The sequence below is a fragment of the Podarcis raffonei genome, chromosome 10, assembly GCF_027172205.1.
Source record: "Podarcis raffonei isolate rPodRaf1 chromosome 10, rPodRaf1.pri, whole genome shotgun sequence".
Lineage (NCBI taxonomy): Eukaryota > Metazoa > Chordata > Lepidosauria > Squamata > Lacertidae > Podarcis > Podarcis raffonei.
Window position 1 is genome coordinate 53958412 of NC_070611.1, and position 21739 is coordinate 53980150.

At 44.1% G+C, this 21739-nt stretch overlaps 1 protein-coding gene across 5 annotated transcripts in view; it reads left to right on the plus strand.

Annotated features, from left to right (window-relative positions):
- Positions 1 to 15794, plus strand: part of KIAA1549 (KIAA1549 ortholog) — a 107059-nt gene extending 91265 nt beyond the window's left edge. For 4 of the 5 annotated variants that reach the window (XM_053407007.1, XM_053407008.1, XM_053407009.1 and 1 more), the window contains 7 exons: positions 2594 to 2817; positions 4499 to 4643; positions 5273 to 5578; positions 6929 to 6981; positions 9523 to 9668; positions 11041 to 11195; positions 15435 to 15794. In XM_053407007.1, the coding sequence (XP_053262982.1) occupies positions 2594 to 2817; positions 4499 to 4643; positions 5273 to 5578; positions 6929 to 6981; positions 9523 to 9668; positions 11041 to 11195; positions 15435 to 15689 (1284 nt within the window). In that variant the 3' untranslated portion in view covers positions 15690 to 15794. The remainder of the gene's footprint in view (positions 1 to 2593; positions 2818 to 4498; positions 4644 to 5272; positions 5579 to 6928; positions 6982 to 9522; positions 9669 to 11040; positions 11196 to 15434) is intronic. The other variant, XM_053407011.1, reaches the window with a different exon arrangement.
- Positions 15795 to 21739: the final 5945 nt, after the last annotated feature.

Below are 21739 nucleotides of genomic sequence, written 5' to 3' on the forward strand. Positions count from 1 at the left end.
GCCAGTGGTTCTGAAATCACATCTGCCAGTTCTTTTAATACTCTTGGATGCAGTTCATCTGGCCCTGGAGACTTGAATACATCTAGACTAGCCAAGTATTCTTGTACTATCTCCTTAGTTATTCTGGGCTGTGTTTCCTCTGCTGAATCATTTGCTCCAAATTCTTCAGGTCGGGCATTGTTTTCTTTATCGGAGAAGACTGAGGCAAAGAAGGCATTGAGGAGTTCAGCCCTTTCTGTGTCCCCTGTTTGCATTTCACCATCTTCTCCTCTGAGTGACCCCACTGTTTCTTTGTTCTTCCTTTTGCTACGAACATACCCATAAAAGCCTTTTTTGTTGCTTTTAACCTCTCTAGCAAGCCTGAGTTCATTCTGTGCTTTAGCTTTTCTGACTTTGTGTCTACACGTGCTGGCTATTTGTTTGAATTCCTCTTTGGTGGTTTCCCCCCTTTTCCATTTTTTGTACACATCCTTTTTTAATCTTAACTCAGTTAAAAGTTCTTTAGATAGCCACCCTGGCTTCTTTAGGCACCTTCCATGTTTCCGTCTCATTGGTATTGCCTGAAGTTGTGCTTTTACTATCTCCCTCTTAACAAACTCCCAGCCATCATGAACTCCCTTTCCTTTTAGTATTACTGTCCATGGGATCTCACCCAGCACTTCCCTAAGTTTTATGAAGTCGGCTTTCTTAAAGTCGAGAAATTGAGTCCTAGTATGCTTGGCTGCTCCTTTCCGCTGTATAGTAAACTTCAGAAGAGCATGATCACTCGCGCCTAATGATCCTTCCACTTCTACCCCACTAACCAGGTCATCAACATTGGTTAGGACCAGATCTAAAATGGCTGTTCCTCTTGTAGCTTCTCCCACTTTCTGGACAATGAAGTTGTCTGCAAGGCCAGTGAGGAATCTGTTTGACCTTATGCTCTTGGCTGAGTTTGACATCCAACAAATATCCGGGTAATTGAAGTCCCCCATTACTACTATCTCCCTTCCTTTTGCATGCTTGGCCATCTGTTCCAGGAAGGCATCATCTATGTCCTCCGTTTGGCTTGGGGATCTATAGTAAACTCCCACAATGAGGTCACTGTTATTCTTCTCTCCCTTAATTTTGACCCAAATGCTCTCACTTTGGCTTTGAGGTTCTAAATCTTGGATCTCTTCACAGGTATACACATCCCTGACATATAACGCCACTCCTCCTCCTTTCTTGTCTGGTCTGTTTCTCTGAAATAGATTGTATCCCTCCATTATTACATTCCAATCGTGGGACTTATCCCACCAGGTTTCAGTGATGCCTATTATGTCATATTTAGTTTGCTGTACCAAGAGCTCAAGCTCATCTTGTTTATTTCCCATACTTTGCGCATTAGTGTACAGACATTGAAGTCCATTAATCATTCCCCCGTGTCTCTTATTTAAGGATTTTTTCCTCCCACCACTAGGTCTGCGTGCTGTTTGCTCCATTCGGTCTATGACATTTGGATGATCATCTTCATCAATTGATAGACTCCTACCTTCAGGAGCACTGTCTCCCTCCCCCACATTAGTCAGTTTAAAGCCCTCCTGATGAGGTTTCTGAGATTTTTTGCAAAAACATTCCTACCAACCGTTGTGAGGTGCAGCCCATCGCTTGCCAGAAGTCCATCTTCAAGTGCAGAGGTCTAGTGCAGAGTAGAGGTGTTTTCCTCCGAGTTGAATAGTTCTTACTGTTATGCACTAAGAAAGGAAGTATTTTGAGTTATGTCTCTTAATTCCACCCACCCAGCCCCCATTTCCACTGTCAGAGGCAGTATATTTTATTTAAACAATTAGGCTTTAGTACAATTAAAATATATACACTACATTTTTAAAAAATCACATACACATTGCTACATTAAAAACATCACAACACCAGCCCTTTCCTTAAAAGTAAACCACCCTAACAGAGAAGAAAGTTCCAAAGGGCTGATTGCCGCAAGCAACTGATTCTGTAGGTTCACCCCATCTATATATAAAAACAGGGAGAATAAGATTACAAGATAATAAAATAATAATAATAGAAATTGTTAAAAAGAATGAATGGCTTTAAATATAGTGGAAGACAAGGTTCATATTTCTACCAAACATACCAAATATTCATGAATGTTGCCAAATAAACTCCTATTTAGTGGGAATGTGCCAACCATGAGATTGTTTGGTCTAATTTTAATCCGTAAGCATGCATTCACACATGCATGCATGCACACCCACACATTTTTCACTGTGTAAGCTTCACCGATAACTGCAGTCTAGATCTCTTCTAATTTCCTTGCTGCTGGGCTTTTATGGCAACCTGCAGGAAGTATAATTTGCAGCTTGTGAAACATTTTTATTAGCATTGTGTGTTCCTCCTCTCTGTCTCTTAATTACCCATGCTGTGTTAATCATTATGCGGTATGTAAAAATTCTTCTACCTGGAATGAGTGTAAATGAATTGCAAGCTGGAGAATGAGATATTGAGGTGTAAGCTGGAGGTCCATTCAGGATTTTGCTTCCAAACTCTACACAGTCACTTTCCATCAAAGCAGAGAGAAGTTGTGCGTTCCAAAACGTTTATGCTCCTCTCTTTTTTTAAGATACAGACAGCTCTGAGGCATAAATCTGAAATTGAGCACCATCGCAACAAGATCAGACTTCGAGCCAAGCGCAAAGGACACTATGAGTTTCCGATCGTGGATGATATGGTTATCATCGACACCAAAGAGCAGCAGAGAATGTACCGCAAGGCGCAGATGCAGATAGACAAGATCTTGGACCCTGGAGGCAATATGCCTACTGTCTTCATAGAACACAGAAAGAGGTAACAGCTGTCTGTTAAATGTGAATGTGAGCTCTGTTAAATGTGAATGTGTGCAAATGCTTGTCATAAAAGATAACAAGGTAGGCATGGAGATTGGACAGAACAGGAAGTCAACCACAGAATGCACATTTAACAAAAAATACAGTACTTTTTATCATAAACATTTAAAGGAAGTCAAATATAAAATGCTCATTTAAAACAGCATAATTAGCAAGAGGATAAAAGTATTATCATAAGCATAGAACATAGCTGCTACTCTGGCTTCCAGCTCTGCCAATTGCAGTTCCTGGTGGGCGGCTGCTGTGGAAGCTCAGGTTCAAGGACCTGGATCTGTGCTAAGAGACAGCCAAGGTGGTCTCTGGCCTCTTCAGCTGCCTCAGCTTTTGTAGCTGGAGTCAGTCAGGGCCCTGCTCTCCCGGGCCAGGTGGGAAAAGACCTACAAGGCTGGGAGCAGGTCTTCCAGGACTCTTAGACAGGATGGTCTCGCAGCAAGACGTGATTGCCACGGAACAATAGGACGCAACCCCTAAGCGCCTGAATGTTCCTTTGCATCTGTGGCCTTACCTGTCCCACACCTAATGTCATGTAAGTGGCAGGTAAGTGACAGGCAGGTGTGGCTGGCTGAAAATGACCCGTGGGCTAGTAGTTCCCCACCAATGTACTACATGAGCAAACCTTCATAATGTAAGGTTTGCACACTCCACATTCCCCTAGCTTCCTGAATCGGAAGGAGAAGGTCATCTGTGAGTTTAGTTTCAGAATTTCAGCTTGATGTTATGTACAACTTAGGAATTCTGTTTAAAACATACTGGTTAACGCCCCCTCGGCACGCTACAAACAAACAGGAGCTTAAAGACTAAGTAGGAGAATTGAAGCATTGCCCCCCCCTCACCACCCCCTCCCCCTCTTCCCCCCCCCAGCCTATTACTGCATGCAACACTAACGTCTCACAACAAATGAAACTGATCTGTAGAAAGCACAACATGAAAAAAGAGACAATGCACGTATTTTTGTAAACTAAGAAATATTTAATAAAAAATATTTATTAAAAAGAAAACATACTGGTTAACGTAATATCCCAACTGCAAAAGCCATTGTTTTAAGTTGACTTAACATTAAACTAACCAGTTTGGTTTAAAGCGGGATCCCTGGCAGGGACACACAAGCCCAAGGCTTTGATTGGTCCATGTAGTACTAAATCATGTTTTTCTGTTATGTGCAAATGATGCCTTTGTGTCCAGATTACTGATTAGCTGATTAAGATAAACTTGTACCATTAATTCAGCTTTATAGTTTGACCGGTGACAGCTCCGTGTGATGTGGCTCTTTTATCTCTTTGCTTGCTATTTGTCAGTGATATTTATCTATTTATTTAGATTTGGCCAAAACTCTCAGAGCCAATTGCACCAATAAAAGCAATACAACACAACAAATAAAAGCAATAAACAGCAACAGTGGATTAAAAGTCCCCGCATAGAGCTTGCAGAGACAAATGGAAACTGAAAAGGCTATAAAGACTCAGCAAATCAAAAAGCTTTTATTTGGTTCAGATTCTACAAAGACTCTGAAATTTATGAAAGATGCTATCTTGAAAACAGGCTCAGAACTGCCCCCCCAAACTGGGATGCTCCTAGGAAGCCCTAAGATGTTTTGCTTTTTCCTTCTTTTTATTTTTACCTAGTTCTCGAGCCAAACGTTCTCCGAAGCAGCGTCGGAGGCATCAGATTAATGGAAGTCCCATGGATGCGGACAAGGACCGGCTCATTACAACTGACAGCGATGGGACTTACAAGAGACCTCCAGGAGTCAACAACTCTGCATATATTGTATGTTTAAAACCTTTTGGAAGGCAACATTTTCTTTCTACTTGTGTGATAAGCTATGGGTTGTGGGAAAAGCTTTCAGGAAACACTAGCCTTGCTGGCTTGAGTCTGAATAATGCAAGAACCCACTGTGAATTATGGCCCTGTGAAACCATGAGCTTTCACAAGAAACGTCTTCTGCATAGCCCTTTCTCAAATCCATTATCTAGTATACCTGCCCAGAGTGGCCGGGGCAACCCAGCCAGATGGGCGGGGTATAAATAATAAAAGTAGTAGTAGTAGTAGTAGTAGTAGTAGTAGTAGTAGGGCAGGTGTAACTGGCTACTCAAGAAGCCTTCATTCATTGTGGACCAATTCACTCTGCAAACCCAAAGTTGAGCGAGAGGTTTGCAGTTTCTTGTTGGCATCAGTGCTTCCTGGATTATGCACAACTCGCCACCAAAGGGATGCGCTATTAATTATTTGCATGCATACCTTGTAATGTCTGCAGGTAGATGTGCAAAATGCCACACACAGACGGCATCATTGCAACACGCAAAACCATTATTGAAACACTGGGAACTTTGACATTATAACAGCTGTTCAGGCCGTGCTTTCCTCCTTATGCTGCCATCTTCCTGTTACCTTTGCAGTCTGATCCTGACCTTCCTGCCGAACCCCAGACGCCTTCTTCAACTGATTTGGGGAAGTACTCAGGCCTCCCCCCGCACCCTGCCCAATACATCCCTCCTCAGCCATCCATTGAAGAGGCCCGGCAGACAATGCATTCTCTCCTGGATGATGCCTTCGCCCTGGTGGCCCCGAGTAGCCAAGCATCCAATTCTGCTGCCATCACGCACTCCGGAGGGTCAGCGGGGCAGCCCACAAACACTCCTGTTCGAGCAGCGAGAGACACTCCCAGCAGCCAGTGGGGGTCACCGTACGGTCAAACACACACAGTAAGCAGCCCAGTTGGTGGTCATATCAAGACTCCACTGTGCAGTTTTAGAGCCTGTCCTTACTTTGGCCATTGTGCTTTCATGGTTTTTATCTCTTCAGATATCTAGCCCATTCCCTCCCCAAGATTCGGGGTGGTTTAGGTATAATTCTACTGTGTATGCATTAATGGATTTCCAGCACTCTTGAATCTTGGTATTTTTCTTATTTCCTTCTGGCATGCATTCTGTATAAGGGTGCTACAACCAGGGGGAATCCACTGTTTGTAGACCTTACCACAGCTAACTTTGAGCTTTTTTACAAGTGGCATATAAATTTTTATGAAATAAAACTAATTCTGTTGTTAGTGGTGACAAAGGTGAGGTGGGGAAGCAAGTGTAGCCACGCTCAGTTAGCAGAAAATTTGCAAGCAGGGCTGATGCAGTGAGGTGCAGTGCAGGCAGAGCCGTGGAAGAGTCAGATTGGCTCCGCCATCGCGCCTGCACCATGCTGACTTCCCTGCTGCCTCAGCCACCTCCGTCTCAGTGAGCGGCAGTGATCCTAACATTGGGAAGCCATGTAAACAGCACCCCCCACACCTTGCCCTGCTTTGCTGAATGCTGCTGATTTGCTGTATGGCTGAACCTACAGCCTTGTAAATAATGTAACGGCTTATAAATCCAGAAAATTCAGATATATTACTATGAGTGAATGTTGTGCAAATAGAATTCAGAACGCATCTTTCTAAAAACAAGATTACTTGTTTATGGGCTGATTAATCACCTCCAGTACTGCTGAGAGAGGGTGTTTAGAAATTCTCCCTGTCTGTTTTACTTAACTGTGAGTTCCCACACCATTCAAACAAGGGTTTTAGCTAACACTAACCAGTTGGTTTCAACAAGCCAGCTTCGTTAGCTAAGGTTTGAAGTTGCCTTGATTTAAAACTAACCCTAGTTAATGTTAAACTGCACTCCCCTGTTCGGATGACAGAAGAAGTAGGGGTTAAAGCAGGCATAGGCAAACTCCGGCCCTCCAGATGTTTGGAACTACAATTCCCATCATCCCTGACCACTGGTTCTGTTAGCTAGGGATGATAGGAATTGTAGTCCCAAACACCTGGAGGGCCGGAGTTTGCCTATGCCTGGGTTAAAGGAAAGCAAATGCTTCTGACCACTCTCTTGGCAGATCCTGGGAGGGGCTTAGGCACACTGACATATTACTAAGCCGTGTTTTAGTGTTATGTCTGAATGCAGCCATTGTGATGTATCAATAAGTGGTTTTTAATCTCCATTTGTTCAGAAACTAGAGCCATGGGTCGTTTTAATTTTAAATCCCTCTTTAAAATGTTTTTCTGATGCATGGTCTTTTTCCAGAGATACATGGAATTTGGGGTGACTCCTCCAACAGCTCCAGGCCTGCTACAGAGGTAGTTCCCTGACAGTTTGTTTGATTCATGTGTTTCTGCTAGTTGATGTTTTTATTCCAAATAGACCAGAAATCGTCAGCAACTGTGGGAGATGGTTACTACAGATGCTTCTCTCTTCCTGATCTTGTGCCAGATTTTGAGGTACTAACTAGACATTATGATGGGGGACACAGGTGCTGGCATGGTTCAGTCCCTTTTCCTGCTGATGTCTGGTTTTACACAGCATCTCGTGTGATGTCGTTGGGCTGTGCCCTTCCCAATGGTGGCCAGTGATCTGTGGCAGAAATAAGGGAGTGCCCCGTGTGACAGCTTACGTTTGTGCATTGTGTAATGACTAATTCAGGGGTCCCCAAACTAAGGCCCGCGGGCCAGATAAGGCCTGAGGGACTCATTTATCTGGCCCGCGGTGACCCCCGCTGCCGCCACACTGCTCTGCTTCTGGGTCAGAGGAGCACCGGAAATAGCTTGTGCGCATGCACAAACGTTATTTGCACATGTGCAAACATTATTTCCGGTGCACATCCCAGGCGGAGGAGGCCCGTGCACATGCACACAAGCTATTTCCAGTGTTCCTCCAACCCAAGTGCACCGGAAATAGCATGTGCACACGCTTATGGGCATGCGCTCTCCCGCCCTCCGGCCTGCCGCGCGATGGCCCTGGGGACACCGGCCTGAGGCGCGGTAAGTTTGCTGACCCCTGGACTAATTGCATCCTGATCATCGTGTGAGATACTGCATTGTTTGCTTTTGTGTTTGTGTCAAACGTTCACAAGCTGCTTTCTTTTTCACACATGACACTGAGATAGCATGCAGGAGTAAAATCAAATCAAATGTGCTCATAACACGGCAATTTGGCATCCTTTTGTCCTAAACTGCACCAGCCGCAATTGCGATAAACACTTAACTGCCCTCAGATTTTCTTCTTTCAGAGTTGGCAGCTATTTCTGAATTAGGCAATTTGGATGGTGATTTATTCTTCATTACTGAAAAGAGAAAGTGAGCAAGCCCTTTCAGTCATTATCTAATGAATGCTGTCTGGTTATCTGAACCCCATTCATTTTTTGTGAGTAAGCCCCATTGAATTTAATGGAGTTGGTGAACTTTAGGGGTGGAGGAAGAAAAGTTGCTGTGATACCAAACTGTTAATCAATGTCACAGTCAAGTGGTTCAAATAACCAGTTCTTGGAACAGTGACTGGAAAAACAAATTGGTCCTTTTCTCTGCAGTAACGTAATTAAGATTATCAGTGGGCTGGAACCAAGCTGGGTTCTGCATGTATTGCTCATGTAACTCCTTTCCAGTATGGTAAGACAGAGAAGCTCCAACACCTAGACAACACTTAACTGAAATGCAATGCAAAATTGGGAGTGGGGTACCAGGGTGGGGGGAGTGTTGATATTCTGCACTTAAACTTTCTGATTGTGCAAGCAGAAATCAAAGTTCTGAAATTTGAAAAATGGTAAATACATGCTTATTGCATAGCTCTTAATTGTTGTGTTTCTCCAAGAACTTGGCATAGTCAAATTTCAAAGAGGCAAAATCAAAACAAGCAATAATGTTAGGAGGGAAGGAATCACCACCATCATTAATGAAAAATGGAATAGAAAAATCAGTGGAATGAATGAATGGAATTCTGCTTTGTCAGAAGCACAACAGATGAATAAGAGCTAAAATACCCAATTTGCGGGGAAAAATTGATCCCACTTGCCCAAATACCAAATGCTATCATTTTCAGATCTTAAAATTTGATTTTAAGGGACTCTAAAAAGTTGAATTAGCCAGTTGTCAGGCAATAGCTGTAAATCTTATTTAATAGTTTACACATTTAGTACAGCAGCGGTGTCCATAACTGGGAATGTTAAAAACACTTGAATTAGGGACTATGTTTTGCAAGCATGTTTAAATCTGGAGTTTGATTTGAAAATTGAGAACCTACTCGATCTAGCAGTGAACGGAAAGCCCTGCCTCCCACATAATCTCCATTGTTTTATTCAATAATATATTGGGATGCAGATTTCCTCAGCAGCTAGGCAAAATGTACAAATACGTACCATGGCATATATTTAAAGTTTGTGGATAATTATTAGAGACCATTGTTTGATTTTTTAAAATTTATATTCCACCCTTCCCCCTGAAGGAGCTTAGACACAGCAATCATAAAACATTTAAAAACCTACAGCTAAAAGCAGTTCTATATTTTTTATTAAAAAATTATTAAAAACAGTGATCTCAGGGTTGCCAGGAACAGTATCTGTCAGCTTTGTGTGTTGTTTTCATTATTTTCTATGCCTAAAGGACTTCTGGCTAGATCTTTCAGGCTAAAGCAGAGGATGTAATGTATGTGAAGCAGCCATAGCGCTGTGTTTACATGGGGCAGAGCTATAGAAGCTGCACACACATGTTTTACAGAGTCCTTAGTGGACAGAGAGCTTCACACAGTAAAGCAAGCAGTGGTACATTGCATGGTTGGAATACGGGATGCCACTGTCTCTGGAGGTCAGTCATTCTGGCATTGTTCTTTTGTTCTTGATCTACCAACAGGCAAAACCTGGGCCCAGGTTTCCTTCCCCCGGTCGAATTAATGCACCCAGACCAGCAGCCTTCTGATGTTCAGTATTCCACAAGGGGGATCTACCCGGAGGAAATGCCATCCGTGGCCCGGCCGCGACCAGTTGGAAGCACCGCAGGTACTTGAATGTTCCTTAAGCTATTGCGCACTTGCAGTGACTCTCATAAGCAGCTGGCCCCATTCCACAACTCAAGCATTTATTGGGCGCAGATGTGGCTGCATCTAGAATGCAAACAAGGAGCTTGCTAGAATAATAGAACCAAGAGAATTGTAGAGTTGGAAGTGACCCAAGAGTCATCTAGTCCAATGAAGTCCCCTTCAACTCTGAGCATGTGTATCCTGCATGCATGGACCTGGGGAGGAACAGGATGGCTGAAGCTACTTATAGAAGGTGCTCATTGGTCTCCTAATAAAAGGAATGGTAGGGTACGTAACATAATGCATTCTTAGCTGAGCACAGTTACAGTGCACATATATATGTGCGTTCTACTTCCACTGCCAGAGACATTATGCCTCTGAATACTAGCTGCTGGGAATCACAGGTGGGCAAACTGCTCTTGGGCTCATGTCCATCTTGCAGGCTTCCCACAGGTGTCTGGTTGGCCACTGAGAACAGGATGCTCAGCTAGATGGGCTAATGTCCTGATCCAACAGGCTTATCTTATGTTCTAAATACTAAGTTATACATCTGGGTAGCTTTCAGTGGGCATCTAAGATGATATAGTGAGGACACCTGCCTAAATTCAATAGGCAGGGACTTCCAAAGCACCATCGCTCAAAGATCGGCTCCTTGCAAATGTGCAATGAACATTATGTGGAACTTGTAAACACAACAGTTTCTATGTGTTCTAAAGGGAGGTTGTTTCATTTAAAGAGGAAATGTACACATTCATAACTGATTCCAGTATTTGAAGCAGGCCTGAGGACATCTCCAGGATACTGGTCTCAACTTCACAACTAGCCAGGAGTAATAGGCAAACCAGTGTTACATCTGTAGAGCTGAGTGTCTTGCAGTAAGCAAATATTTCTGCTCTTCCACTAAGGGCAAATCACTAGCATGCAAACCTTAAAACACACACACATTCTTTTCGATTACACATTAATAATACTTGCAATATTTATAGGGTCAGTGGGCCAGAAGTATTACCTGGTCTGTTCCTTACCTGTCTACCTCCACCATGCCTAACAGAACCCTAATGTTTTACCACACAGAAACACCTTCCCATTTGCAAAAGAAAAAGGGGGGAAAAAGGACATGCATGCAAATGGGTCCTTTTGTTGCCCTTCCTTTGGGAGCTTTTTTTAAAAGAACGAAAAAAAGCTTTAGTTTGATTAAATGAAGTCAGACTTTCCTTTTCCTCACACACCACTCCCTGCCCCCCCATATACTTGTTTTGATCCCCTGCTGCTGCCAGTTTTCATTTGCCCTTCACCCTTCTGTTGCTGCATGGAAAGACAAAACAGAAAACAAACAAATATTTGCTTTTAAGGTTCTCAGATACAGCACCTCACTCAGGTGGGAATTGCTAGCAGGATCGGAGGTCAACAAGTGGAGATCCCCTCAGGCAGAGCAGGGCATGGCCAGCTGGGGGAACCCGGGTGGCCCCCGTATCGTGGAGAGGATGAATATGCTAGGAGAGAAGCAGTGAGTACTGTGCTTCATGTTTGAATAGTTTCCGAAGCAGTGTTCTGTTCAGCTGTTTCTTCCCCCCCTTTTTCCATCCTGTGCTGCTTGGGGAACTTCCTCTCAAGACATCTCTACCTGCTCCTCTGACCTCAGCCCGCTGCTTTTGTCACTTTCGCATTCCAGCCCCCAAACTCTGCTTCTCTGTCTTCTTCATTATCACCCGTGGCTTATCTCCTCTGCGCCCAGAGGATGGAGAGCCTGTGGCCCTCCAGATGTTGCCCGGACTCCAGCTCCCATCAGCCCCAGTCAGCATGGCCAGTGGTGAGGGATGATGGGAGTTGCAGTCCAACACCAGGGATGTTTAACAAACCAGTTGCGTTCGAGCAAGATTTGAATGCTGGGAATTGCAGGTGGGAAGAGAGCGCTGTGGAACCCGTGTCCAGCTTGCAGGCCTCCCGTAGGCATTGGCTTGGCCACTGTGAGAAAGGCCTCACCCAGCAGGCTCTTCTTACGTTCTTACGTACCATCTGGATGGCCGCAGGTCCCCCACCCCTGATCCATGCTCTCGGTGGGCTCTGCTCCCCTGAAATCGTCTCATGAGACCACTGTAGGTAGAGAGCACTAACAACAACAACAACAGCAACAGCAACAAAGACACAGATCGTCTCGCTGATGTTAATGGAGCCTTGTCAGTTCCTAACATCGGCTACAGAGTTGAAGTTGCCTTGAGCACAGCAAAACAAAATGCCATGTGTTTGCACAGGGATGTTTTAGTTTTAGAAACCAGTTGGGCAAGACACTACTTCTAGAACATGGGGTGGCCTTAAGTTTTTCTCAAGAGCAGACCCATTGAAATTAAGAAACCTAAAAAAAGTGGGTCACATGGGGTGGTTTGTTTTTTGTTTAAAGTTTTTAAGTATGATCAAAGCCCACTTGAACCTACTTGAGTAATAGTGGGATTAATCTGCACAACACGGTCAATGCTGTCTTTGTCATGCTACCTTCACCTTTTGGAGAAGACCCCAAAACATTGCTTGTTCCTTTTTGTAATCAGCCATAGCTCACTAGTGGGTTCTCCCAACTCTCTCTTGTCTTGTCTCTTCAGCTCCTTCCTTCGTTGAAGGAAGACACAGTACCGCCTGAAGTGCATTATTGCAAGCAATAATGGTGTCCCCATTCCACCCACCCTATCTGAGCCCCAAAATGGAGAAATAACTTTTAAAGAGACTCAGAAAAAGAATAAATGCATTCCTGGCTTCCCAAAGGAAAAGTTGGAACTCTCAACACTGCTGCTGATCAGACATGACGTTAACTAGGGATGGGCAATTGGTCCTTATTATTGGGTCATGGAGGCAAACTTCTAGTAAGTGGTGTACCACAATAACCATAGTGGAACTGGGGTCTTTGTGGAAGGGCCATAGCTCAGTGGCAGAGCACCTGCTTTGCATGAAGATGGTCCCAGGTTCATCCCTGGCATCGCCAGGTAGGGCTCGGAGAGGCTTCCACCTAAAACCCAGGGCAACTGCTGTCAGTCAGTGTAGGCAGTATTGAGCAAGATAGACCAGATGATCAGACTTGGTATAAGGCAGGTTCCTCTGCTCTATGAGCCTACAATCTTGCCATTTCATTCAACATTATGCGGTTGCCTTCATGCAAGGAAGGGGGAAGGGAAGAGATTTGGAACACCCCATACAAATTTGGCCATCTGTCCCACCGTCTCTCCCTTTAGTATGTTTTGTATTAACCCTGCAGGTGACACGACTCCTATTTTGGGAGAAGACGCTTGTGAGAGACCTGTTATTTCATCAGACACGATGGTGGCTTTAGGTGCACCGGGGCCATTCTACAAGGAAACGTGCAGCAGGCCTTGGGGAACACGCATTCACCTGTTCCCTATATAGTTTCCTTATCACCATGTCAAACCATAGCTGCCCAGCTGGTGCCGAAAGGTGGGCAAGTGCTCTGGGCGGATGAGGGCAGGAGGTAGGCGATGGGCAGGCCCAAGACTGGTGCAGTGCAAGAAGATAACCTAGTGGCTTCCCTCCAGTTCAGGGAAATCAATTTATCTGAAAGCTTTAGATCAGGTGGGGGCACTGGATTGGCCTTGTGACATCACCTGACTTTGTGGCCCAGGAGGATTCTGGTTTCCTGTGTGACATCTGCGAACCTTTGCAGGGCAGCGCTATAGGCAGCCTGGTTTGAGCCCCACAGCCTCTGATACCAAGGTCCAAATCATCCATATATTTGTACTGTCCTCAGAAACACATAATTGAGTATCTCGCTCTCTCTCTCTTTCTCTACCACCTGCTGGTTCTAACTGGGTTAAATTCCTCTGTACTTGTTTGCCACGGCAATTAGCTGAATTTCTGCTGCTTTTGCATGCCCTGCCATTGCTAATATTGTTGGCTTAGTGTTGCTTTGCAGCCCTTTGTTGGTTCTTTCTTTCTTCGGCCTATTTTACCTGTACTGCCCAAGTTTTTGCAACTTCTTACAGTTTGGGTTTGTGTGTGCTCTCCTTTCAAGAGCACAGGGGAGTATTCTGACGCGGACACGGTTGGTGTGCAAACATTGTTTAATTTTGATGATCAGTGCATGCATCGCCCATTCAAATGTATTTCGGTAAGGCTACTTATTACAACCCAACGGCCGTCCTTTTGTTATGACTTCCCTTCATCTTACTCACCTTCATGCTTTTCAGAGCAAATTAATTCCCCTCTTCCCCAGTTTGAGTCCGTGGCTCTTTTTAGACAAGCCAGATGGCGTGTTATAAATTGATGCTGTCAGCCTTGTTGCAAAAATACATAACAGGCATGCACCTTGATGTAGTCGCCTTTTTGTGGTCTCAAAGCAGATGTGAAAACAGTCTAGGTATTAAATTCCTGATACAAATAGATGGTGCTTTCTGACCCACTGCACGGCCATTAATCTCCAGGTCACTGAAAACAAGCCCCACACCAAACCCCAGTGCCTTTTGGCACACCTTGGAGGTTAGTGTTATTATGGGATAAGCAATTGTGGACTAGAATCCACTTCATCAGATTTATGAATGTTTTAATCCTAATTTGGGGTGTGTGTATAAAATCACACAAACACACAGTTGTAGCGGGGTGGGGGGGTGAGCAATGAGGTCAGAGAGAAGCAAAGCACAAAAAATGTAGACAGTATGTAAAATAAGCCTACATACATGTAACGTAAATACGACGATCACTTCTTAATGCCTCCCCTCTGCGTCCACGCACGTACATTGTGAATCAGTACTGACTGTGGGAAACACAACACGCCTTGCTGTCTCGTCAGTCGGGCCACAGCAGATACATGTTTCATCCTGAAGAGTATAGAATTGTAGAATTGGAAAAGGACCATGAGGGTCAATAGTCCAGTCTCCGGCATTGCCTGAGTCTTTTGCCCAGCCCAGTGTGGCTTGAACCCACGACCTTGAGGTTAAGAGTCTCATGCTGTACTGACTGAGCTTTGCTTCAGCATCAGTCTTGATATGTACGAGGCAAGTATTTGACCTTAAATATATTATTGTATCCAGCCCAGCAGGGTGTTGCTACATCTGATTTATTTTAAATAATTTAGATTGGTTGTTGGAAATATTTTTGCGTTTATTACTTGTGCATATGCCAGGCTGGCACACTTATGCACACACCCATACATAAGTGACCACTGAAGAAGGCCTTTTTTCAAAAAGTGTTTGGTATCTATCTATCTATCTATCTATCTATCTATCTATCTATCAGTACACACCCACACCCTGGGCTTTGACATCAGGACCTCCTGTTAAAGAGCAGGTAATAATGGTAGTGGTGATGATGATAATCGTGTTTATCATAGAGCTACAACAGTTCATTTTAATTTTGTTCTCTCAATTAGCTTGCTGTCATTATACATACCTGCTGACTTTATATATGCATCTGATGAAGCAGACTCTAGTCCATGAAAACTTACACCATCCTTCCTAACATGTTTTAGTCTTAAAAGTGCCACAAGACTCTGGTTTGTTTGTTTTTACTGTGACAGGCTATTACGGCTCCTCTCTGCTTGTAGAGCAGCCCTGAGACTCCAGGAGCACCAACATTTCTCCCAAATAATTGCATGCGTTCAGACTTTTCCAGTTTTGCGTTTCAGATCCAAGAGAAACTCACTTGCTTTCTTCTCTGCCTTGGTTTTTGTTTGTTTGGTCTTCTGCCTCCTCATCTTTTCACCTACACTTCCCAGACAGAAAACGCAGTAATGCTTTGTGCCTTTCCCCAGACACATACGCCTGGACATCAAGAATATTCCTCCTCACCAGTATTCCAGATGCCGAGGACTTCGGCCCGACAGCCCTCAGCTCCTCCTGTGCAGCTTCCACACAGCAACCACCAGGGCCCGGGGCTCTGCTACAACACCAGCTCCACTGAGGACCTGCAGCCAGGTCACTCATCGGCCTCTCTCATCAAAGCAATCCGAGAGGAGCTCCTCCGCCTCTCTCAGAAACAGACCGTTGTGCAGAACTTCCACAGCTGATTTGCCATGTCGCTGCAAATCTGCCAAGTGTATCTGCTTCCCGTGGAAGCTAGACTCACAGGAAATCAGCAGGAGCCCTGTTCTTCTGTCAGAGGAATGAGTGTGTACAATACAAGAGAAATGGGGCACGGTGAGAAAGAACGCTGCAGAATTGGCAGGAGCGCAAGAGAGAAATTCGTTCTTGAGGGTGAGGGAAACCTGGGAAGATGTAGCAAGCATTGGGCTTGTGTGTCTTTGATTGGGATCTTTGGTTGGGACTGTTTTGATGACAGTTCTGGTCTAGAAGCCAAGTGCTGCAAGAGATGGCAAAGCCATCCCCTAACAGAGCAATGCACGAGACTCCATGTTTGAGGAAGGAAAGTGAAGTTTGCAAGATGGAGTTATAGCTGTTTTCTCATGAGAGACTGCAAGAGTCTGATGGTTTCAAACACCCCCAAGAAGCTGGGCCGTGTGCGCTGCTGATAAGTGTCACTTCGAATACACAAGAAGCCGTGTTGATCCTGTGCAAGCAATTAACTTTAAAGAAACCATTGTTAAGACTCCACAAATAAAAGACTTGGAGCCACCTGTTAACAAACCGGAACAATAATAGTTGTTGTTAAATATTGCTCTGTGCTTCCAAATGGAGCCGTTCTCTGCACTCTCTCTCCCTTGTTGTTCTTCTGGTGCTGAAGCTTCAAAATGTCCCTTCATCCTGATGTTTGCAAAGTTGAAATGATGGCCTTTTTTAAAACAAAAACAAAACCCTAACTAACAAAAAAACCAAGGATATATTCATTCAGGCTGAGAGAAAAAAACAATTCTCCTTTTTTAAAAAAAAGAAAGAAAGTAGAGACTTACTTGGTATTCATAATTGATAGGCAGAGATAGGAGGGGGTGTTTAAGGCAGTTTCACAAGTGACATGAAGACACTATTCTACATGGTGAGGACATCTCAACACCTGCATTAATGACACTGTAATTACACCTCAGGCAGTGGGGGAAAGGTGATGTACAAATGCTTTAAATAAACACAACTGGCTCCAGTTTTGTGATGAAAAGAGCATCAGAAAGCCCCTAGCTAGCCCATTGCCCTTCCATTTTTCTGCCTCCTCCCCACCTTATAGTTGGAGCTGGTGTGGTGTATTGGTCAAGAGCAGTGGACTCGTAATCTGGTGAACGGGTTCGCGTCTCCGCTCCTCCACATGCAGCTGCTGGGTGACCTTGGGCCAGTCACACTTCTCTGAAGTCTCTCAGCCCCACTCACCTCACAGAGTGTTTGTTGTGGGGGAGGAAGGGAAAGGAGATTGTTAGCCGCTTTGAGACTCCTTAGGGAAGTGTTAAAGTGGGATATCAAATCCAAACTCCAACTCCTCCTCTTCTTCTTCTGCTCCTAACCTGAAAGGTGTATGCCAACAAGGGGAGAACATGGAATGTGTACATTTAATGTGCCTCCATGCTATTTCAAGTAGGTCACCTTGGCCCCATCCTCTGCTGCAGAAAACCAAGAGCCTTTCATATTGAAGCATTTCTCCACACCTAATTCTCATCATTATTACCAGGGCATACTTGCATCCAGAACTCATTGGAGCTCAGTTCCGGCACCTCTCAGGTGGGCACCATTGCCATTCTAAGAGGACAAGGGAGGTGTTCATAGTGTATTCCAGCTCCTCTTTTTCTAGAAAAATAGTACTGATCATTACCATTAAAAAAAGGAGAAGTAAACCTACTCCCAGGGGGTGAGCCTAGTTAATTGCTTCATCTTCAGAAAGGGTGGAGACAAGTCTGTTCAAGATGATATTTGTCCACGGCTGACCCAACTAGCTATGAAACACTGGATGGGAATATCAATCCACTTCCTCACTGGTGCCTCAATTTTAAAATGAGCATCTTCTAGGACACGGTAAGCCAGTGGACAGCATTCATGTGGCAGGAAAGAGGCAGAGGGCTTTTACACGAGAGCCAGCCCAAGTGTGCAACCAGGTATACAATTGATGGGGAGCTAAAGCTGATCTTGGTTCTCAGGTTAGTGAAATGTAAGGTATACATGGTACCAGACATGCTTCTTTCACTTCATTCATTTCTTCCCATAAAAAAGTCATTTCCCCCACACTGTATTTTTAAAGTGTATTCTTTAGACATGTTAGGTATTCACTTGAAATGCAATGTTAGTGGAGGCTGATCTGTGAGGGCAAATGGGGCACTGCCCCGCCAACCTCTCAGCCAGCCCCTGCTTGCCTTCTAACTTGCAACCAGCCCAGAAGGTGGCACTGCCTGTTATCTTCGTCCTCTATAGTGTAAGTGTTGCTCTTGCGGAACTCAGCAGGGAGGAGGATGGGGACAAAACTGGAATTAGTTTTGCTCCGCCTGTCATTGGCTCTGGCTCCACCTACTGGTGGCCTCCCAGCCTTCCACCCTACCCACCAAAATGGGCACCAGCCCCGACTGATAGTAACATGCAAATTGGCCTTGAAAGGCAGTCTTAACATCACTTGTGAAAACTCCCTTTGTGTTTAAGCTGGGGAGGAGGGGGTGGTAGATTTTGTGTTAATTTGCCAAAAGGTCACGAATGCAGAAGTGCCGCGTTTCTTATGAGACTTAAAAGCGGCAAGTCTGTAGTTTGAAATGAGACAAGCAGGAGAGGCCAACCAGGATGATATCACAACACCAGCACTAGTTTGTCATAAATCACCCTCTGCATTTGGGTTCTTGATAAAGCCTACAAATAAAGTGTTAACCTTGTGATGAAAAAAAGGACCATTTTAGAATAACAAAAGCTTAGATTTCACCATTAGATGCAACCTCTGCATTTGTACGTGTTCCTACTGATAACGACGGTACATGCCATCCAGGCACTAGTTTTTACAGAATTTTAATTTTATTGCTAGTTGTGAGGTGTGATTTACTGTCCTACAGCCATTGCTTAATTGTAACCTGCGTAATAATAACAAGTGGAAATTCTAACTAAATTATTTTATTTGTTGGAGTGTATTTTTTCCCGTTTTTGTTTTTTAACTTAGACTAAATTAAAGCTAAAGCAGTGGCACAAAGACAGTCGAAAGCAGTTATTTGTGTGGAGTTGTGGCTTCAATGCACTTACTGTCTTAAGGTATTAATGAATGAACTGATGGTCTACCCCCTTGCTTGATTCACCAGTGTGTTTAACCTTGCTTTGTTGATCTTTGAAAGCGCACTCCACATTGTATACCTTGACACACACACCCTCCACTAATGTGTTTGGAGCAAGACTGCCAGTGCATCTTGGTTCAATCAAACAGAAGGAGCTGGTTCACATATCTTTTGCTGGTAGATTTGGTTCCTTTCCCATGGATACCATTGGGGCCCTCTACACGAGCTATGAGATCCATGTGACAAATACCGATCTGTGGACTGGGGAAATTGAGATTGCTGAGCTCTTTGATGAAAATCCTATTCAGGCCTGTCTTAAGCATATGTGGCACCGGGGTGCAAAGATCCGCCTGGTGCCCCCCCCCCAAGTTGCCCAGTCCCAGGCACGCAGGAGGGCGAAGCCGGCCAACCACCTCAGCGTCTTGCTGGCTCGGTCACCCCTGAACTCGCAGCACTCCAACCAATGGGCAGGCTCTTCCCAGGACTCGACTCTCGGGCCCTGGACTCTCAGCCTGCTGCCCCTGGGAGCCCAGCACCTGGGTGCCTCGCACCCCTAGCACCTATAGGTAAGACGGCCCTGATCCTGTTGCCTAAGAGGGGCTGATTCATCATAGGTTGAAAATAGATGTGTAGAATGAAGAACAGGCACAAGAAGCCAAGGCTGCAATCATATTAATATTCAATATTATCAAAAGCATGCAAAAAGTAATTTTAAGTCAATGGCAACACTCAGGCACAACTTCATAACCCATGGTAATGAGAGCATGGATGAATGATGTAGCCATCTCTCCTTCCTTGACTCTCCTCTCCGCTAGTCGTGTTCCAGTCTTGGCATGAAGATCCTTGCTGGTATTAAGCTTATTATCTTGGTTTGTTAACTAACCTTAGCCCGAAGTTCCTTGGTTCCTATGTAAAGGGATATGCTGACAATGCAAACCAGGATCTCTGTGCTGAAGCTGGTATGCAATGGATTGAGGGGAGAGCCATAGGCACAGCCATAGACGAATATACAGATGTGGCCATAGTCAGTTTGTGACGATATACTAAGGTGAATCCCATCAGTTAGCATGGAAGTGGCTAGCAAAGAGATGTCATTATCCTATAGTGTATTTTAATATACATCACAAAGTCAGCTCAGGCTAGATACTCATGCACACTAAGTATATAACAAGGATGAAAGGACTTTGCTTTGACATTCACAAAGTGGGTGATCAGTTGGTTCTAAGTAGGTTTAGCTGTCTGGAGTAAGGTTAATAAACATTTCACCATACATTCCAGTTGGGTGGTATATAGCACTCTTAATGTACATTTACTTTAATTACGGGTTCTTTCTTCCTGTTGTGTGTTTGATATAATACCTTGCGTGACACACTTAATTGCTGTTCAAGATAATAATGTCGAAATCCTGCCTGTGTGACTTTTTATGCACACACAAGACTGGTATAAATAAAATATATAAGTTTTACTTCTCTGAAAGAAATTAAAATGGGTATAGAATCCTCAGTTAGAGGATAGTTTTAAATTATTCAAAATATCTATTCCTGATATTTGGGGGGGGGGAGAGAACGGAAAAAGAAGGTGTGGGAAATATTAGAGAGAGAGAGAGAGAGAGAGAGAGAGAGAGAGAGAGAGAGAGCTATCAAATTCCACCAGTGTTCCTTAAAAGCAGCATTTGAATTGGGTTTTTTTAAATCAGGCCATTTGGTTTAGTAGTGTTGTGTATACTATCTGAATCCAACATTTATAGTATTTATACAGAAAGAGCAGTTGTTCTCACTTCTCTTAATAAGCAGAGCATTCTGCATGTGCTAGAACTTTGCTAACTGTGTAGGCAGAGCTGTCCACAATGCTGTTCACATGTGAGTGAGTGAGCTCTGTGCACAAAAATTTTGGGGATCGAAATAATATTTGGAAGTCATATGTAGCAGTAGAATGGGAATCCAACAGCTAGTTGGGTTTTATCTTGAAGTACACAGTTCTTTGCCACAACAAAGTGATGTACTTTGAACATGGAGTGGGTGGGTGGGTTTCACACCAGTGACTTCAACATCAAGGATTGGTCCAGGAAAAAAATAAAGAGTATACCCCAAGGTTGAAATAGCCCCTACTCGCATAATGTTTTGTGCACACCAAAATCATTGAAGAACTTTCCTCGACATATCTCTTCAAGTTTAACTCCCTTTGTTACCAACTCACTTGTTACACTGAGAGTAAGGGCCAAGTGAGGCTTCACTCAGGAGGTTGGTGTAACTTATCTACATTTTTAAAATTGAAATCTTCTAGGCCGCAGGTCTCAGCTAAGGAGCAATGAGAGGGGGCTACTTAACTCCTGCCTATTTCCCACTTAAAATCTCCCTCCCCCATTTCTTAGGGAGTGGGAAAGCAGTTTAGGCATGGGATTGAGTGGGCAAATAGTCCAGGGGGTGGGAAGAGTTAAGTAGCCCCTTTTCACTCATGCCAAACTCCCATTGCCATTTCTTCACTGAATTTGTGGCCTCATTTTAAAAGAAGCATTGGAAGACTTGCCAACATCTGTGCAACATCAAGACTGGCTCTAGCTATTCACAGTATTTCAATGGAATTGCAATGTTTCCGTGGCCTTTCTTTTTTTCCAGGCTCTCAGCGCTTGTCGCCCTTTCTGAGGAAGTTAACCTCTCTTTGCGTTTAGCCTGTGCACAAAAGAAGTCCTTTTGTTTGCCAGTTTTCATCTCTGTGCTGAGCTTCCAAAGGGCAATCGTTCTAAATTAAGTGGCTCAGACTGTTCAGTGGAAACCCCACGGAATCATCTTTCAGATCCAAATGTGGAGGTGAGGAGTTCACCCGCCACAGAGGTTAACAAGAAGGCTAAGAGAGATTCTTGTGACATGTACCTTTTGGGCACATTTAGAAATAATTAATGATGACAGGACAATACTTTTTTGTAATAAATTAGGGACTGAAGA